General features: G+C 39.6%; 1 protein-coding gene across 5 annotated transcripts in view; it reads left to right on the top strand.

Annotated features, from left to right (window-relative positions):
• Nucleotides 1–18,085, top strand: part of ADAMTSL1 (ADAMTS like 1) — a 466,061-nt gene that overhangs the window by 253,841 nt on the left and 194,135 nt on the right. Inside the window, exon 1 of one of the 5 annotated variants that reach the window (XM_075411539.1) lies at nucleotides 13,005–13,104. The exons of the other annotated variants lie outside the window; for them this stretch is intronic. Within the exon in view, the coding sequence (XP_075267654.1) occupies nucleotides 13,048–13,104 (57 nt within the window). The 5' untranslated portion in view covers nucleotides 13,005–13,047. Of the gene's footprint in view, nucleotides 1–13,004; nucleotides 13,105–18,085 lie in introns of those variants that run through there. 5 annotated transcript variants of the gene reach the window in all.

Genomic DNA, 18,085 nt, shown 5'->3' on the forward strand with positions numbered 1-18,085 from the left:
CATTATGTTCCCTGAAACTGTATTAGTTGCTGCAGTCATGATACACAGGAAGAAGGCAGGATAAATCACAAGTGATGACACAGAGACACATGGAGCGAGCATGTATTCATGTGCTTTCAAAAAAATCATTAAAAGTTTTCAGTCACACAAGGCACTTCAAAAATCTTGTGATGTAAAAGCCAGTAACTGTATGTCTAATGCTGGAAAATCTGGCACTATTTATCCCAAGATGCATTGGTTTATGCTTGCCAAGTAGATGCAATTGAATCCTCACTATATCACTCTAGCTCCTGTGTTGTCTTTGTGAGGTTAATAAGATCAAGAACAGGTCAGTCAATGTTACTTGAACTGCTGTTTTCAGTTGATTATCCTTGACAGAGAGTCTTCTGACTCTCTGAAATGCAGTCAACCATCGATGTTCTTGAATCACAGATTCAGTGCGAACTGTTTGGAAAATGCTAGTTGTAATGGATACAGAAAGAAATTTAAAGAGATGGGAAATAAAACTATTAAAAATTTGTGCAAAATATTATTTGGAATCCAAACATACGCTGTTTAATTAAACTCATAATTATTTCCCCCTAATGAAGCTTTGCTGTAATTGCTTTGCCTTCTGGCAGCAGCCTTGAACAATGTACAAGATTTTTTCATGTGCAATGCAGGAGTATATAAACCAGGCAAACGGCAAGCACGCTTTCGGTCTGTGCAGGTCCAGCTCAGTCTTTCATAGAACAATGGCGGTGCAGTCTGCATGTTACACGGTGATGCCGCAGCAAAACATTCAGACTCAGTGTTTCCTAGAAGAATAAAAGAAAACATACAATGAGAAGAAATAAAATATAGGTGGAAAAGGGCGTCTTCCTCCTCAAGTACTGAATCTCAGCTGCAGAGTTTAACTCCGCTGTGACCAACACCCACACCATTATTACTGGAATCACTGGGTTATTTGTCAGGCCAGAGTGAGCCACCATTTTTTATTATGCAGTAAAAAGTACTTCTTTCTCCTTTTTAACCCTTTTTAAAACATTAAAATACAGAGGGAAGCCTTAACTCAGCTCTGTCTCTCCCACAACTTCAGTGGTAGAGCTACTGCTATATTCATGCTTCAGGAGAGGAAAATAAAGCCAAGGCTGAGAAAATTCAAACCACTAATTTAACTAGTGTTTTATCGAATGCTGTCCTTGGGTGTGTGCACCAGCTTCTCAAAAGGAGCTCTGGGTTCCCCTTCAACAGTAAAAACTGTGTCTTGATGTTGCACGCATTTAAAATTTATTGATATTATTTTTTCTCACCCCACCCAAGCACTGTAGAGGGTGGAATGGTGGATTTTATGTTCCTGGGTATCAGATAAAAGATGATCAAAACTGCCATTTAGTCAAAGTAGCCTTGAGCAGCATTATGTCAATTACAAAGCACAGGACATCTGGGCACATGCTTAAAATCATTTTCTTTATTTACCACTAAGCCAATTAGTCAGAGTGGTTTGGTGCCATTGACCAAGATCTTGACAGTTCTAGAGATTCTTCGTGTGATTTTAAGCATACCATGCACCTCACTTGCTTATATTTCCTATTCTTATATCTGAATTTGGAAAATAAAAGATACTTCTGAATCACATGGTGGTACCTATGGTAATGAATAGGCATACTGATAAATTGCAAAACCTCTGTTTAATGTGACTCACACTGAGGAAACTGGCTAATTTTGTAGTTGGCCAGACACTTGGCACAGTGATCCTACAACGTACATTATATTCACCAGGTGAGCCTGATTTTTATGCAGCATCTTTCTCATTGAGGTGGATGTTTCTTTGGAAGGGCTGCTCCTAAACGTAAATATTAGTGGGACATTGGGATTAATGGCATACTTCTCACTTCTCAGCCTGCACTTTAAAGACTCCAAGAAAATCGTGCCTGTCAGTTAATGGAAACAAAGCTCTATTGGACAGAAAGGCCTAAGAAATGCCAAGCCCAATGATTACAGATGGCACTGTAGGAGATGTAAAACTCCTGGTGTTACAGCCTCTGCTGCTAAGTGATACTATAAAACTACAATTCTTTAACCTTATTCATTGCTGTTGCACAGCATTTCTGAGCAGTTTTCCTCTCCCCATAAGGTAGATGTTTTTAGTTAACATACATCTTTCTGAATCTCCAGCTAATAAGGTTTTAGAAAGTTGAGCCTTCATACAGAGAAGGAAATAAATATTGTGGTATGCTCTTTCAGGCACATAGTGCTGTATTGCTGTGTCAGTATTAAAGCTGTTATTTCATCTCTAGCTTCTTCCAGCTTATCTGCATTAGCTTTTCAATGGATAAAGTCACTGTAGGAAGTTATTGACAAGCTGACATTATTTTATGATGCCATGACATGTCATTTACTCTTTCTCTCTCTGTCTAGCCAAGACCTGGGCTTGTGAAGGTTAAAGAATTACCAGTAAGAGAAACCAAAATCCCCTCACAAATCACAGAGAAGATACAGTGCAGACCTGCAGTACAAGCTTGTCTGTTCTGCTTTATCTTTTACTCTCAACTTTGACAGAAGAACAAGTCCATAGATGTGTGGTCAAAGCCAGGAAGGGACAGGGGAGAAGGCAGAATAACACATAGCAGAGAAATGTAAATCTTTACATACAAATAATGCTGTAAAACCACAGTAAGCAAATACGATTGCCTAGGTAATCTGCTCCATAGTCTTTCAATATTTAGATACAGTTCTTTCTTACTACAACAAAGCTTTTTGCAGAAGAATGACTTCTAGCCAGTAGTGCTGTTGTACTATTTCGCTGAATAAAGATATACTCCAGGACAGGAGTATTTCTTATCAACTCCAATTCTGTTGTGCAGGCAAATAAAATTACAAACCTAAGTGGTCAGAACAGTTGTTAATGTCAAAGATACGTAAAACAAATTTTATAAATCAGGATTCAAATAAAAAAAAAGAAGACAAAGCCAAAAACTGCATTAAGATAGCTCCATAAAAGTCTTTAGAAGTTAAATGTAGAACAGATTATGCAGTGTATCATGGAGAAGTACCTTTTTGAAACAAGCGTTCATAAAATACAATATCCATTTCGGTGGATAAACTGCTTGAATAAAGCAAATGGCACCTGGTGACAGACAAATTATAATGATGGTTCCAAAAGATTTTTTTAAAGATATGTGAAGATATTTTTGTTACAACTATGACTTCAGGCAAGATGCTAGATGTTGCAAAAATAAAGGCAAGCCTGTCATAGAATATCATATGAAGTAGGTAAAAAGACACTGTAAAAAGCTCTCAGAGAATCTGTGACATACAAAGATGATAGGACTATAAACTTCTCTTGCACAGATTACAGAAATCCTTTCGTTCTCTTACATTTCTCATAATTATTTTGTGCTTTGGGATTAACACGTGCATGGTGCAACAAGATACCTGACAATAGTAGATTCTCGTGAGAATTCATGAAAAATGGCCTTTGAGGTTAAATTTCTGAATTATAGTAGGATGCAGGACTCAATCTTATGTGCTTTTCCCATGAAAAAATGTTGGCACAGCAGGCTTTGAACCATTGAGTATGTGAATAAAGGACTGTTCTAAATAATCTAGTCCTGAAATTCAGCTAAAGAACAATTGTTCCCTTGTTTGCTGACAAAGTGACTGGAAATCAAAAGTACAATAAAACCAAATCATTTGGCTTGTGACTCCGAGTAACTCCAGCCAACTAAGTCCTGTGTGCTTACCCATGCAGCATTAACTGCTCACCTCTCAACACGTCCTTTAATACATTTTGATAATATATATTGACCACTTTGATCAAAACAGATGGTGCATGGAGTTTAGGGGCAGATACTAAGTTTTTGTATGATTTCAGGGTTTAGTTTTTACTGATGAAAACTGATGAGGTTTCTTTGTAAATGCTCCTTATCTTCCATTGCTCAGAAATTTGTGTCTATTGCAGTAAATCATTTGATTGGAGAATCATATCATTCTCATTTGAGGGAATGTTTAATGATCTTAGCCAAGATAGTTTTGCTCAGTTCCTCAGTGAGTATTTGCCATGCTTAGTGCCATGGTCATCTTTGGTTGCCATATGAAAGGCTTTTATTTTTGAAATTCAGATTATATGAGTACACATTGAATTGCACGACAGAACAAATTCTAATCCAGAATGACTGTCATACAAATTAAGATTTTGCTCCACTTTTCACCTGTTTTAGTTTGTAAAAGATCCTAATGAGTTCAGTTGCATTATTTCTGATTTCTTCCATGAATGAGAGAAGGATTATGTTCCTTGAGATTGTATCATCTAACCACATGGCTGGCTCAGTGCAAGCTACTCATATATTTACCAGCCACAATCATTCTTTAAATGTTTTTAAAAAGAGCCTTTTCTGTGAAGACTTCGTCCACATATGAATTTGAATTTTGAGTTGCCAAACTTTATGAATTCAAACACGAAGGTCAGCAGGTCACACCAGATGTAAACACATGAAACAAAAATTATTTCATTTTTTCACCTGTTTCTTGAATAGTGAGAATATTTTCTGCTTAGCTCAAAAGGAGAGTACTATCTGTCTTGTTTTACTGCTTCCTGTATTTCTACCATTTTGAAACTGTTTAATCCATCAAGTAGAAACTGCTGCTCTTTGCATAGTGAGCTGCAGTGCTGAGAAATTTAATATGGAACACGATAGCCTCCTAGTTATTAACATTATAATTTCTTCCAGTATTTTACTGGTTGCTTATAAATACATTTTTGTTACAACATAGTAGTGCATTCATGGTCACAATTGTATACAGGTAGGAGTTGTTCACTTTTCTCAAACATTTGCAAGAAACATAAACAAAAACCATATGTTTCAAATATTTCGCTGAATACCTTTTTCCACTTCTATGCGTGTGCTGCAGCCATTTGAGCCCTGTGCTGTTTAAAAATCCTACCGCTTACCTTCATGTCTTAGGACATATTCTTTATCTCTCTGTATTTTTAAATGTGCTTTGTGCTCTACGCTGAAGAGTTTTTTCCTCAACACTGACCCCCAATTCTTCTCCATCTTTGTGATTGTCACAAGAACAATATCGATTCCAGCTGTTAAAGAGATCACTAGGTGTTTTTGTGCTAGAATCCTTGCTGTTTGTCTGCATTGTTAATCTTTGTTAACCTCGCCAACTTGGGGCTAAGTACTCTGTGACTTTTGCATAGAGAACCCTGTTGTGACTGAGTGGGTGTTTCATCCACGTGGCATCTTCACAAGTATTTTGATACTCAAAGCTTTCTCGCCAAGAAGGACGGGTTTCTGCAGTGCTTAAATATCTTGCTGGCTCAATGTTTCAATGTATGCTTTGTGCTGTCCAAGCATTCTCATTAATTGCTAGCACAAGAGATGGACCAAAACCCAAAAATCTGGAATCCAGCTCCTCTCTTTCCTCCACACCCCTCATCTTATGGAAACTCTGGAAAGCTGAATCCAGACAGAGAACCGAGTATTGCAAATTGGCCAAACCCCAACCCCACCTCCCCCACCTTAGGGGTTTTCCAATCCCTGATCCAAAACGTACTCCCTAGTCTTCTATTCTTCCTCATTATTTTGTAAGATTCTCAAATCTCCCATATTCTTTCCTTGACGATACTTTGGTAGTTTCACCTGATTAATTTTAGTTTTGCTCATGATGGTCTAAGCCTGCTTGTAAAATCTGAATTTTGGTAAGAAGTAAAGGAAGGTGGAATCGAATCCCATTTGCATTACAAAAGCTAAAAAACACATAAAGAATTACCTATGCTCTACTGCCATAGAAGGAAAAGAAGACAAGAAAAAAGCCTTGCAAATTAGAAATCCAAAGAGGTTACAAAGTATGTGAGGTTTTTTGTTTGGTTTAGTTTGGTTTAGTTTGGTTTCTTCAGTAAAGTAGTTTATAACTCATAAAGCTCCAGCTGACTTCCAGCTGGGCTGGTTTACAAAAATATAGGCTCAGTTTCTGCCATGTTCAAAAGCAGTATCTTCAACCCCAAGCGTTGCTGTGTAACATCTCAAAAATCACAAGCTTGATAGCTCAGATGATGAGACTTCCAGCAATTGCATGCAAACCTGTTCGTGTCTTCTGTCGGTATCTGAGCCATTAGAGATCATGTTTTCTGGTTATTTTTTGCCAAAAGTGAGCCTAGAAATTTTATGGAAAAGTGAAACTCACATATTGACCTGACATCTGAAGCTAGACCTGTGAGTTAAAAACCCAGTAATTACTATGAAACTGGTCAAGGACTTGCAAGATTTGTCAGCATAAAACAGGTCCTTTACTTGTTTTAAGTTCATCAAAAAATCTGGATGTGTTCTGTCAGGTAATGGAAGCGCTTGGCAGTTAACGTCAATTTACTGACATACTGCTCACAATGTATTTCGTAATGCTTTACATAGTTAAATGAGATTAATGTGATTTCTCATGGAACCAGCTAATGTATTGGCCTATGTAACTAAGGCTGCTAGTTTGCATCTTCAGAGATCTGGTAGAATTCTTTGCTCTGTCAGTGACTTCATGTCAAATCATGGGCAAGTTAATTAATCTTTCTGTACCTACAGTGCCCTGTTTGTAAAATACAAAACCACTATTTCCTCTGTTTTGTGGGCTGTTCAGATAGTATGACATGTAAACAACTGTTAGAACAAGCTGAGAGACAGTGCTAGCTGGGAGGCAAGAGGCATGGAAAGACTGGAGATAAATAAATTGCATAGACTCCTGAAATTAGACTTCAAAATGAGCATGCAATAGCCACACAATAGGGGAATCAGTCTTGTATGAGGGAAAAAAATTTGAAGGTAGAGGTTCACTTGCCAGAAGCAGAGCATGAGTGACTCAGAGTTGTGTGTGAGCCCACTCACAGACAGGCACTGGGATGACTCTAAAAACAGGAATGCATTTTAGTCTGCCCACAAGAAGCATATCCAAAAGTTGAGGAGAGATATTAAGGATATGTAAGTGCCACCCTGGGAAAGAAATAAGCCTGAGAGAGAAACAGTGTTGGAAGAAGTATGGATATGTGCTTGTCTGTCTTATCTGCAGTTCTCTGTCGAAACACGAGGAGGAAGCAATTTTGCATCTGCTGTTGCAGAATTCCCACATTTTGCTGTTGTAATTCAGATCTCAAGCATGCCAGTTCAAGACGTTCATCTCGTCCACTAAACTACCACACTCATCCAATGAAAAAATGGGAAGGCAGCGTTAAACTGTGAAAAACACTGCAAGAGTCTGTAAATTTTTAGATAATTTGGTGAGATTTGGTTTAGATTTTTCTACTGCCACATGTTAATGGCTGTTGCTGAAGCGCAATTGATATCTTAATTCAGAAGGTAAATGGTGACAGTCTAACATGGGAAGGGCAGGGAGGTCTTTGTAGCTCATCACTTCAAGGAGTGCAGCTAAATTTCTAGAAAGAAGCAGTCCTTACATGTGAATTCTCTCCATCTGTTCCCACAATTCCAGTGGAGGAAGCAGCTGTTCAGCTTCAATGTTGAACACTCAAACTGTTTCATGTGAAAACATCTCATGAGTCTGATTTCTGTCCACTCAAACAAAAAGATTAAGCAGTGTTACGTATCACCTCTTTCTCAAGACTTCTCATTTTAGATGTAGAGTTTCATGTGAGTGCTGAAGACAGAGAGGTCACAGCACACTGGTTCTGAGGTGACCTCATTGCACCCCACTGCTGGTGGTAACCAGTCTCTCGTACAATGCCAAGACTGGATGAGTCTGAAGGCTGAACTATCTATCCGTTGCCCTGCTAGGTGTGAATGAGGATGTTCATACTCTTCAGGGATACATTGTTCCTGCTATTGGATGTTTGAATTTTACCAGAAGTTGGAGGTCTAGGTAGAGGTTTTGTATGCATCAGTACCTTAACTGCTGAGGAAAGTGCTTTCATAATCACAGGTCATGCACATCTGGGTGAGCTTCACCTAGGCAGTCCAGAATATTGTAGTCCTTTTCACTCTGCTTTCTTTCACATCTGCTGAAGGCACACATAGGCACGCATATGTGTAAATGCAAATCCTACCTAAAGCTCCTTATAAAGCACTGGCTCCCTCCCATTTTTCACTTTCCATACTTGCGGAGCTTCCCGGTTCCCAGGAATCAATCTGTGATTATAAGAGAAGAAAGCTAAGAATAACTGTTAACTGAAAAAATAAAAAGAAATAAAAAATCCTCATTGCTACAGGCCCAATGGCAAAAATAGAGGTCCAGCCTCCAGGAAGAGACAGGTGGCTTCTGAGTGAAAATGGTAACATACTCTCCCCAGGGAGATCAGCTCCAAAGTTGAGTTCACTCTTTCCTGCTATAAAGTGCATTGATGTTAACAGTTTTCTTGTGCCCACACATGTGTTTTTCAAATTAAGTATTGTTAAATCTGTAGAGGTTAAAATACTCCTTCAGCCACTCTCCTTTGCTTCTACTTCCATTTCATGCCATCTGCCATAGGTGTGCAGTGCTGATACCAGCTCTGCTTGCAAACCAATTTAATTTTACCACCAGGCAGAGATGAAGGAGAACTGGAATTAACTACCAGTTCAGAAAGTGGAAGGGGTAATTTTCATGACATGAAGCAACACGTATTTGTGCATTCACTCTCTTCTGAGATAGTGAATGGCTTATGTTTGTAATATCAGTGTTTGGAGGTGACATATTTCATATGTACATTCACAAAGTGATACTGAATGCAATCCTGGTCTCACCGATCTCCAGCATCAATTTTGCAAATGATCTTTAAGGACTCAGGACTTCATCTGTAGCATTAAGATTCTGCTGAGATCAATCTCTGTCTTACTGGTGAAGCAAAGTGCTGGACATAGTAATGCTATCCTGATCAGTTAAGACATCCATTTGGGTTTCAGCTATTACTTCTGCAGCAGGTAGAAGTCTTTTATTGCTCTGAATTCTTGCATTCGTTTGGGCTGCATGACAGAGAGAATTTGGAGATGAACAGAGTCTGAGGCTTTACACCTTTTAGGCAATTTTACTTTGTTTAGGGCATATATTCCTTCCTACTATAGTCTGTATTTCTGAGTACATTTGCAACCCGAAATGAAATACTCACCCCCCAAACTAATGTTCCATATTTAGAATGACCTTTCTGTGAGATAAATAAGTGAACTCCATAGAAAATACGTAAATGCACTATAGCAAAATCCTGGACCTGAACAGCAGGATATGGAGATGTTCAGCTCCAGAACACTTCCAGGCACTTCAATGCCTTAAAGTCTTTTTTCAGTAAATCTACACTTCATTTTCAGTTCATTTTTTTTTCAGTTAGCAATAATTCAAATGAGCCTTTAGGTAGATGCAACACTGCTTTGCAGAAATTGGCAGATATTGGGCATGACTCCTCATTAAAGCTGTATGCAAGAGTTTGAGCAGACCTTTCCTTTGGACTTGATTCATGTGAGTTTCCATTCCTTGAATTTTGCTCTGATTTCTAGGTTCAATGTGTGCAGAAAACTGAAAGTCAAACAGTTGGAAATGTAATATTCATGTGGTTTTGTGAAAAGAAAAAAAATACGGGATTTGCATGAGTTTGTTGTGGAAACAAAATTCAAGCTGCATTTTAGAAACTGGTCTGAATTTTAATAAGTATCAAGTCTGGTGAATTCCATATACGTTACAATACTATTATGAACGTCTTGCTGTGTTGCTACTGAGTAAACACATTTCTTGAATAAACTAAATTCTTTATAGCTAAATCTTCTATTCAACCTGTCTGAATATTGTAGGCCACATAATTTGGTAACATTACTACAAGATCTTCAACTCACTACAAGAAAGATGCTGAGGCACTGGAGCGCATCCAGAGAAGAACAACAAAAGTAACAAAGTTGGTGAAGGGTCTAGAACACAAGTCTTATGAGGAGCAGCTGAGGGAACTGGGGTTGTTTAGTCTGGAGAAAAGGAGTCAGAAGGGAGATCTTAACCGCTCTCTACAACTACCTGAAAGGAGGCTGTAACGAGGTGGGTGTTGCTCTCTTCTCCCAGATAAGATGTGATAGGATGAGAGGAAACGGCCTCCAGTTGTGGCAGTGGGGGTTAGACTGGATATAAGGAAAAATTTCTTCACTGAAAGGGTTGCCAAATACTGGACCAGGCCGCCCAGGGAAGTGGTTTTGTCCCCATACCTGGAAGTATTTAAGAGACGTGTCGATCTGGTGCTTAGGGACATGGTTTAGCGATGGACTTGGCAGTGTTAGGTTAATGGTTGGACTCAGTGGTCACAAGCGTCTTTTCTGACCAAAATGATTCTATGATTCTGTGATTCTATTCTGTGATTAACTTCCTTCTCTTGCCGTCATTCTCCATGCAACTTTCCCATCAGCTGCAATGGAGGTCTGTGAGCAGAACAATGGCAGAATGCATGGAATCCAAGTATAATCCAGTTATTCCAGTCCAGATGATTTAGTTGCTGGCTGAGACTTCTGTACTGATAAGAAGAGTCTCCAAAGCTTCCTTTTAAAAATGTTACCTTTTCCAAAATTGAACAAGAAATGTCCAAAATCAGGAATTCTGAAATCAGCTTATACAGTGTTAGTGCCACATTTCCACTTTCAAGTTGGGCTAAGACAAAGAAAAGAAAACCTGAAAGACAAGCATAAGGTTACGAAAACATCCTTCTCAGTTGATTCACCCATTGAAAGCTATGTAATCATAATTGTAGCCGTTTTGTTCTTAAAAAATAACCAGTCACCTTTTCATCTATTCAATATTGTAGACCTTGCTGTTTACCAGAAAAATGGTCGATTTTGTGTACAGGAATTTCAGGGGCTATCTGTAAGTACTTCTCCTATGATGTTAGTCTACTTGGGCCAAGAGAACAGAGTAGAGGAGAAAATAGACTACAGTGGCCAGTAGACATATGGAAAAAATCCTTTTGTGCAACTCTCAGGAGTGTGTTGACACTGCTGGTGAAGCAAAGAATTCAGGGAGTTTGGGGGGTGGGAGTGATGGTATTTATAAAAGGTACACTAGACTTTTAGTAGATTAATATATTTAGTTTCTGGAGTTTTCAATGGCAATATGAGAAGTGTTAAATTCTGCCAGGGTGTCCTCCTAAGGTAGTTTCCCCACTTCTGAAACAGAGGGTAGTGCAAAGTGGTCCCTCCCTCCCCTCTCCTCCAAGAAGTGGTCTCTGAAGTTGCTATGTGAAGGGATTTGGACACAGAAAGGACTCACTGGTGGTGGACGAATCTTAGTACCTGTTTTAAGCCTTTTCTCACCCCTGCTACGTTCAACCCACCTAGCCAGGTTTCCGCCATAGCCACTTCCCACTGAGTCTTTTCAGTCCTCCTGTCTCTGTTTCCTTGCCTGCCAAGTCCAAAGATCCCCAACCAAGCTACTGCTGGACAGTGCGAGCTGAATCTGATTCTGTTCCTAGTTACTTTTATTTCTTGTTACAAATTTCTCTCTGCAGCCTAATTTCCCAAGCCCAGGTCTGTCTAGTTCATCTCTTCTATTTTTGCCTTCATACATCTTCAGCGTTTATGTTCCTGTTGGACCAATCCAGACTCTCTTCTTTCCTCCTATCTGACCTCTCAACATCTGTAACTCTTATTTTTTCCCCTCAGTTTCTTCCTCTTGCAAACTGTATCCATCTCCATCTGATCTTCCAGCTTTTCCTCCAGGCTGTTTTTCACTTCTACTGAGGTGCAGTTCACTTAAATGGTCTGTGGTCTACACTTACCTTTTTTTCCTTTCTGTCCCCTGTCACGGTGCCATAGGTAGAATTTCCCTTTCTTCTGCTAGCTTCTGACTTCAGTCACTTTCCAGACTCATTGCTAGCATACTGTTCTCCACCCCTAACACACATGTACTTTACTTTTCTCTTTCATTGTCTGAGTTTACTGAAGTACCACAGTCAAGATCTTAGGGAAGACAGGGTTTTCTACTTGACCATGTGGATGTAGCATGCCCTACAGCACCAGAATGTTATGACTGCAACAGGCGTCCATCTCAGCACGATGTGGGAGAATGCCTACTGTGTTGAGAAAGAGTTACTGGATCCAGTTTGCAATTTCTGCTTCAGAAAGTAAAACAAACAGACAGAACAAAATCAAACAAAAAAAAAACCTGAAAATTAGCTGGAGACTTCAGGCAATGCAAGGGCATAAACATGCAAAATGGATGAATCCTGAACAGAGTGAGCACAGTAATTTGAAACTCCTATCTGTCAAATTAATACTTAAAAGGCAGAGTTCCCAGCTTTCCAGAGGTGTATGCGTCTTTGCCTTTCTGTGCAAAATTCTTCCTCTCATAAGGTCACTTTATTTCTAATGCAGAATAGGGTAGTTTTTAAATTTCCCTCCAGAAAAAAAAAGTAGTGACAGAAAAACTGTCAGTCGGTCCTGTGGGAAACATTCCTGCTTTACAATTTGGGAGCAATGTCAGACTCCTTTATTGCTGAGCAAATAGTGTAAAAGGGTTCCAGAGAGCATTTTTCTGTGGAGAATGCAAGGCTTTAGTAAAACATACATTGTCCCTGGAGGATTTCAGCATTTTCCGATTGGTGCCTTTTATGGCGTACATTATGTATTGACACAGATTAAGTTTCCCTCCTGTCTGGAACAATGCACGCTCAGGAGAGCTACTGACCTAGCAATAAGCGTGAACAGCCCACGGCAAGTGGTGGAGCAGAGCTCCTGGAGAATGGCTAGCTGAAGGCAGAGCACTCCCTTCAGCTGTGCCATTCTGCCTCTCTCCTCCTCCTTCTCCTCCTCCTCTCCTCTCTCTCTCTCTGTTTTTATTTTCCCCTCCGTCTTTCACTGTTACGGTTTCCCCAGACCCCTTGGCTTTGTTGTGCTGCGTAACTGACTAGCAGGAGGGGGATTGGCTGCTCGCTGGCTCAGGGAGCGCTTCCCTGCAGCTCACCCCAACCCACCCACCCGCGCCTGGGTCGGGAAACGTGAGCAGAGCTGATGGAGGTGGAGGAGCAGGGCTGAAGGTTCGCACCAGCACTGGATGTGACAGCACACAGCCGAGCGCTTCACAGCTTGCACAGTGTCCGATCCCAGGTCCAGCACAGACCCGATCATGGACGGCTGCCGCTGGACAACTGCTGGCACCCTGCTTCTGGCTTCCCTCATCCTGGTAAACGTATTTCTTTCCCACAAATGTGTATCTCTTGCAGCTGATATTTTGTCTGTGTGTATATATGCAGATGGGTATGTTTTTAATCTTTAAGACCGCAGTTAGAAAGAGTTAGTTTTAAAAAAATTGTTTAAATATTATTGTCTTTAAAGTACTACAGGCTTGGAGCCGTGATGTTGTGGGTTGTTGCAGGTAGAACCAAGAAGTTGACGTTGGCATCATTTTTATAAACTTGGAGAGCAATGACCTATGAATGGTGATTTGACTGCTTGGGATTCAAAGAAGAGCTATTTCTCCTGTCTTTAAATCAAACTATATCACACTGTAATGTTCCTGGAATTTTCTTCCTTCCTAAAAAAACAGAAAAGAAAAAATATTTTTCTGTTTTGCACATGCAGAAAAAACAGGTACAGCATGTACTGAACATTTTGCTGCAGCCAACTTAAATGAGCTCTCATTACTGCTGTAACTCATTACAGAGACAAGTTTATACCAACTTTTGGAAGATATGTTATGTGATATCTGGTATACTTCAGGGCTATAAAGCTGATGGTTACTAAGTGATTTTCTTGCATACTTCTCCTGATTAACCTGATAGGATGTTCTACAGCTGAGCACTGTATCTCTGCTGTTTGATTGAGATTAAACGTTCCATTTTGACTCCTACTTTATAAGTATGAGCTCTGTGTTTGTTATCAGAAAATCTGCAGTAAGAATATTAATATGCATACACTTTTGATACCACGGTCATCTTGGCATACATATATATTGTCTTTTTCTGAAGATTTCACTGAATGTAGTCACTCAAATAGCAAAGAATGTTAAAGAAATATATGAACTTTACAGCAGCTTGCATCTTCTCATTTGTCTGTATAAAACAATCCATGGTAATTATTGTAAACTAATCTTAACACATTTTCTGCTAGCCATATGAGGACATAAATAGTGGAGTAACCCTATCTGAAATGCTTATTAAAATATATTGTCTGATTTTTAAAGAAAGATTTTTGGATATAGAATGACTAAATAACAATTAATCACTAGAAATAAGAATGCTATCTGGACTGAATTAAAAGTCTTACTTTGTTTAAAGGTCTATTCTCAAAATACTGAATTCACACAAAACAACAGAAAGTCAGCATAGATTCTTTTTCATTTATGAAAATGAGAAGTTTATAACCTGATGACTGCAATATATTCTAAACCAATCCTGCAGTACTAATTTAGGGAAGATCAACAGGAGATATGACTCAATAAGACTGTGTAAGGACTGTAGGATTTGGCCCCACGTTAAGTTCATACTCATAACATTTGTACTTCATTCTGCTGCTTGTGAATTAAGTTCTCAGTCCTTAATTCGTTAAAATAAATAGTGCACTCTGCTGCCAACTATTATGCATTATATTCCATGCTATACTGGTTTGTATTTGTATGACTTACCCTGCCTCAAGAGATTGCCCCCCACCCTCCCCCCACTCCCACCAAATGTCTTTGTGCCATAAGAATAGTGATATGAAGCAAACTTAACTTTCTTTTTTTGAATCAGGGCATTCTTCTGCTCCTTCCATACTCAGGAAAGTCTCTCACTTGCTTTCAGCAGGAGATTAGGTAAACATCCAAGAATTTGACTTAGAGCTTGGATAGAGATAAATTGTAGGATACCTCGGTATACATGTTACTACTGTAGTTTATTGCAGCCCGAGTTCACACAGGATGTATTAGAAAGCTCATGGATATTTCTGAGAAGAAAAAGACACATTGCATCAGGCCTGTGACAGAGCTATTACACTCATAGGTATTAGTCTTTCGTCAAGCAGGTGGAATGAGTTTGAGAAGTATGACAAACAGCATTTGAACTTGTGTTTCACTTTGTACCTCTCTAAAACTCCTGTCTTGCCCACACAGAGCAATGTGAGCAGCCTCTAGTCATGTAGCACTTAGTGACATCAGCAGAAGTTCACAGTAGGCTAGGTAACAAATGCTTACATGATTATGCCCATAGTAATTTATCATGATCCTATATTTTCAGTAAGACACCGTAGAGTAAAGTAGCACCGAAAGTCTTTGTTCAGCATCCTTGCCCCAGTAAGGAGGTTTCACAGCCCAGATATATGCACAGCCCATGCGCACATCATGCTAAGGGGATGGCAAGCCCACAGGCAGTATCAGTAATAACCTCTCCTGTTCTCCTCGTTAGCCAGCAGATATAGCCTACTTCAGGTCAGACTACCTGGAGTGGCGTAGTGGTGAGTGTAGCTCACTACTCCATCAGGTTTCTTCACCTTCTTCAGAAGAAATGGTATTCGTCTGCATTTGTGGGGTCCTCGAGTAAGGTCTGCAGGGGTTGGTAAATTATTTATTAACTGCACTAGAACTTGCACCATGCTCAGACATCCAGTTTCCCTGGCACAAATGAGGGTTAAGTACTTTCATAGACACTTTTGAGAATCTGAGCAGTAACACAAGACGGCTGTCTTGAAAAAGTAGTATCAGACTGAAAGTAACTTGAAAAGACAGTTCCTCTCTTTTCAGACTAAGACCAGGTATTTGGAGAATTTTGCTCATTGCTCTGTGGACTTTTTGCATGCTAAGGATATACTAGCACACCACTTTTAAAAGAAACAAAAGAAAAGAAAAAGATAACAAAAAAAAAAGAAAGCAGTCATTCTGTTCTGAAGATTTCCCTTTTTATTGGTTTAAAAAGAAATGTCTAACACAAGCAAATCACGATTGTTTAACTCAAAGGAAATGTGGCCAAAACCATAATCAGCCATTGACATGTATTCGTCCGAACTTGAAGTCAAATCACTTCATGTCAGAAGGGCATTTAATCACATTTGCATTTGTTGTTTGCATCTTTTCAGCAGCTTCTCTTAGCTCTCTTTGTTGATGTTGTAGTACTTGCAGAAGTAACACTAAGAACTGTAATAAAGTACATGTGTTTTTCTGCAGGATTTCTTTCTTTTGCTATACTAATTTGTACATGGAAAATAGTCAAATACAATAGTCCATTCCTTCCAGGCTTTTTGACATTGCATTCCCCTATTATCTAACTGTGTCTCTCTCAGATGACCACAAGAACAATTAGCCAGTGGAATGAATATAAAGTTTTTATTTACATCTGAATGTACGAAGATTGACAGTTTTTCCTTTCATGTGTAGATAGGTCTACCTACTGTTGCATGTCTGTTCCTCTATTTCTACAATTGTAGCTGTATAATGAGGAATTTTTCCAGTACAGGGTCCAAAGTGTGCACGTCTATTTTCATGCGTAGTCATATATGTGTACAGACTGGCATCTGGTCACACCAGTTGTATAAGGATGCACTGAAACACAGAGTTCAGCTATAGAAAGTGAAGATTCATTCATGTGAAGGAGTGCAAAATTTTTCACAATTGTGGTCTGTGGCCAGTGTTGCCGTACTCCAAATGTCTCATGTCTATAAAACAAAAAAATTTCTTATATGAAGATCTAGATGCTACTAAGCAACTATGCTCCTCACTTTCTTCCTATATTACTCAAGAATTTTGTATTTGGAATTCTTTTATTGACCTTTTCCTTCAGATGTTTTTTTAAATATATGATTTATTTACTCTTTTTCTACCAAGTGCAAAGGTTTGCATGAGCTGAACTAAGATCATGTGATGGAATTTTTATCTTTTGTATTTTAGTGAATGGGAGTCAGTACTTGATATAGGCTGTATTGGTCTCCTTCACCAGTGTCAGTAAAGTTCAACATGTTTGGTTTTAATGACTTCTGCTAGATTTATAGGTCTGGTAAAGAACGATAAAAGAAACTAGGAAATTGAGAGAGAAATTGGAGAGTCTGAATATTGGAATATGGTCACCTGTAGTCATGGATCTGTCAGCTGGACGAACTTATATGATCGTAAGGTTCACGATTTAATGTCAAGCCTGAGTAATCCACAAGCCCAGACAAATAACTCCTTAGCAGAGAGCTATCAATCTCTGCATGACTGAAATTTTGCTGAAAGAGGCAACTGAATCCCTTAAAACTGTGTTGTTAGCTGTCCAAATATAACCTCATGGTTTCTGTTACAGTGTTGTCTTGTCAAATCTGCAGACAGCACTGTTGTTTCTATTGCTTTTCATATCTGTTTTCTTAACGTCATAAGAAAAGGAATAAGAAAGGAACAAGTAAAGGAATATAGGAACATTGTCGGAGTATGCAGGGATGCAGTGAGGAAGGCTAAGGTCCAACTGGATTTAAAACTGGCAAGGGAGGTTAAAGACAACAAGAAGGGCTTCTTCAGCTACATCAGTAGCAAATGGAAGACTAGGGAAAATGTGGGGCTGCTGCTGAATGAGGTGGGTGCCCTGGTGACAGAGGACACAGAGAAGGTAGAATTACTGAATGCTGCCATTGCTTCATTTTTTACTGCTAAACCTGGCCCTCAGGAATCCCAGTCCCTGGAGGTAAAAGAGAAAGCCTGCAGAAAGGAAGACCTTCCCTTGATCAAGGAGGATCAGTTTAAAGATCATTTAAGCAAACTGGACACCCACATATATCTGGGCCCTCATGGGATGCACCCATGAGTGCTGAGGGAGCTGGCAGATCTCATTGCTAGCCCGCTCTCCATCAACTTTGAAAGGTCCTGGAGGACAGGAGAGGTGCCCGAGGACTGGAGAAAGGCCAGTGTCACTCCAATCTTCAAAAAGGGCAAGAAGGAGGACCCAGGAAACTACAGCCCAGTCAGCCTCACCTTCATCCCTGGAAAGGTGATGGAACAGCTCATTCTGGATGTCATCTTTAAGCAAGAGGAGGAAGAGAAGGTTATCGGGAGCAGTCAACCTGGATTCACCAAGGGGAAATCATGCTTGACCAAGCTGATAGACTTCTATGATGGCTTGACTGGCGGGTAGATGAGGGGAGAGCAGTGGATGTTGTCTACCTCAACTTCAGCAAGGCTTTTGACACTGTCTCCCATAACATCCTCCTAGGGAAGCTCATCAAGTGTG

This window comes from Opisthocomus hoazin, chromosome Z (genome assembly GCF_030867145.1).
Source record: "Opisthocomus hoazin isolate bOpiHoa1 chromosome Z, bOpiHoa1.hap1, whole genome shotgun sequence".
Lineage (NCBI taxonomy): Eukaryota > Metazoa > Chordata > Aves > Opisthocomiformes > Opisthocomidae > Opisthocomus > Opisthocomus hoazin.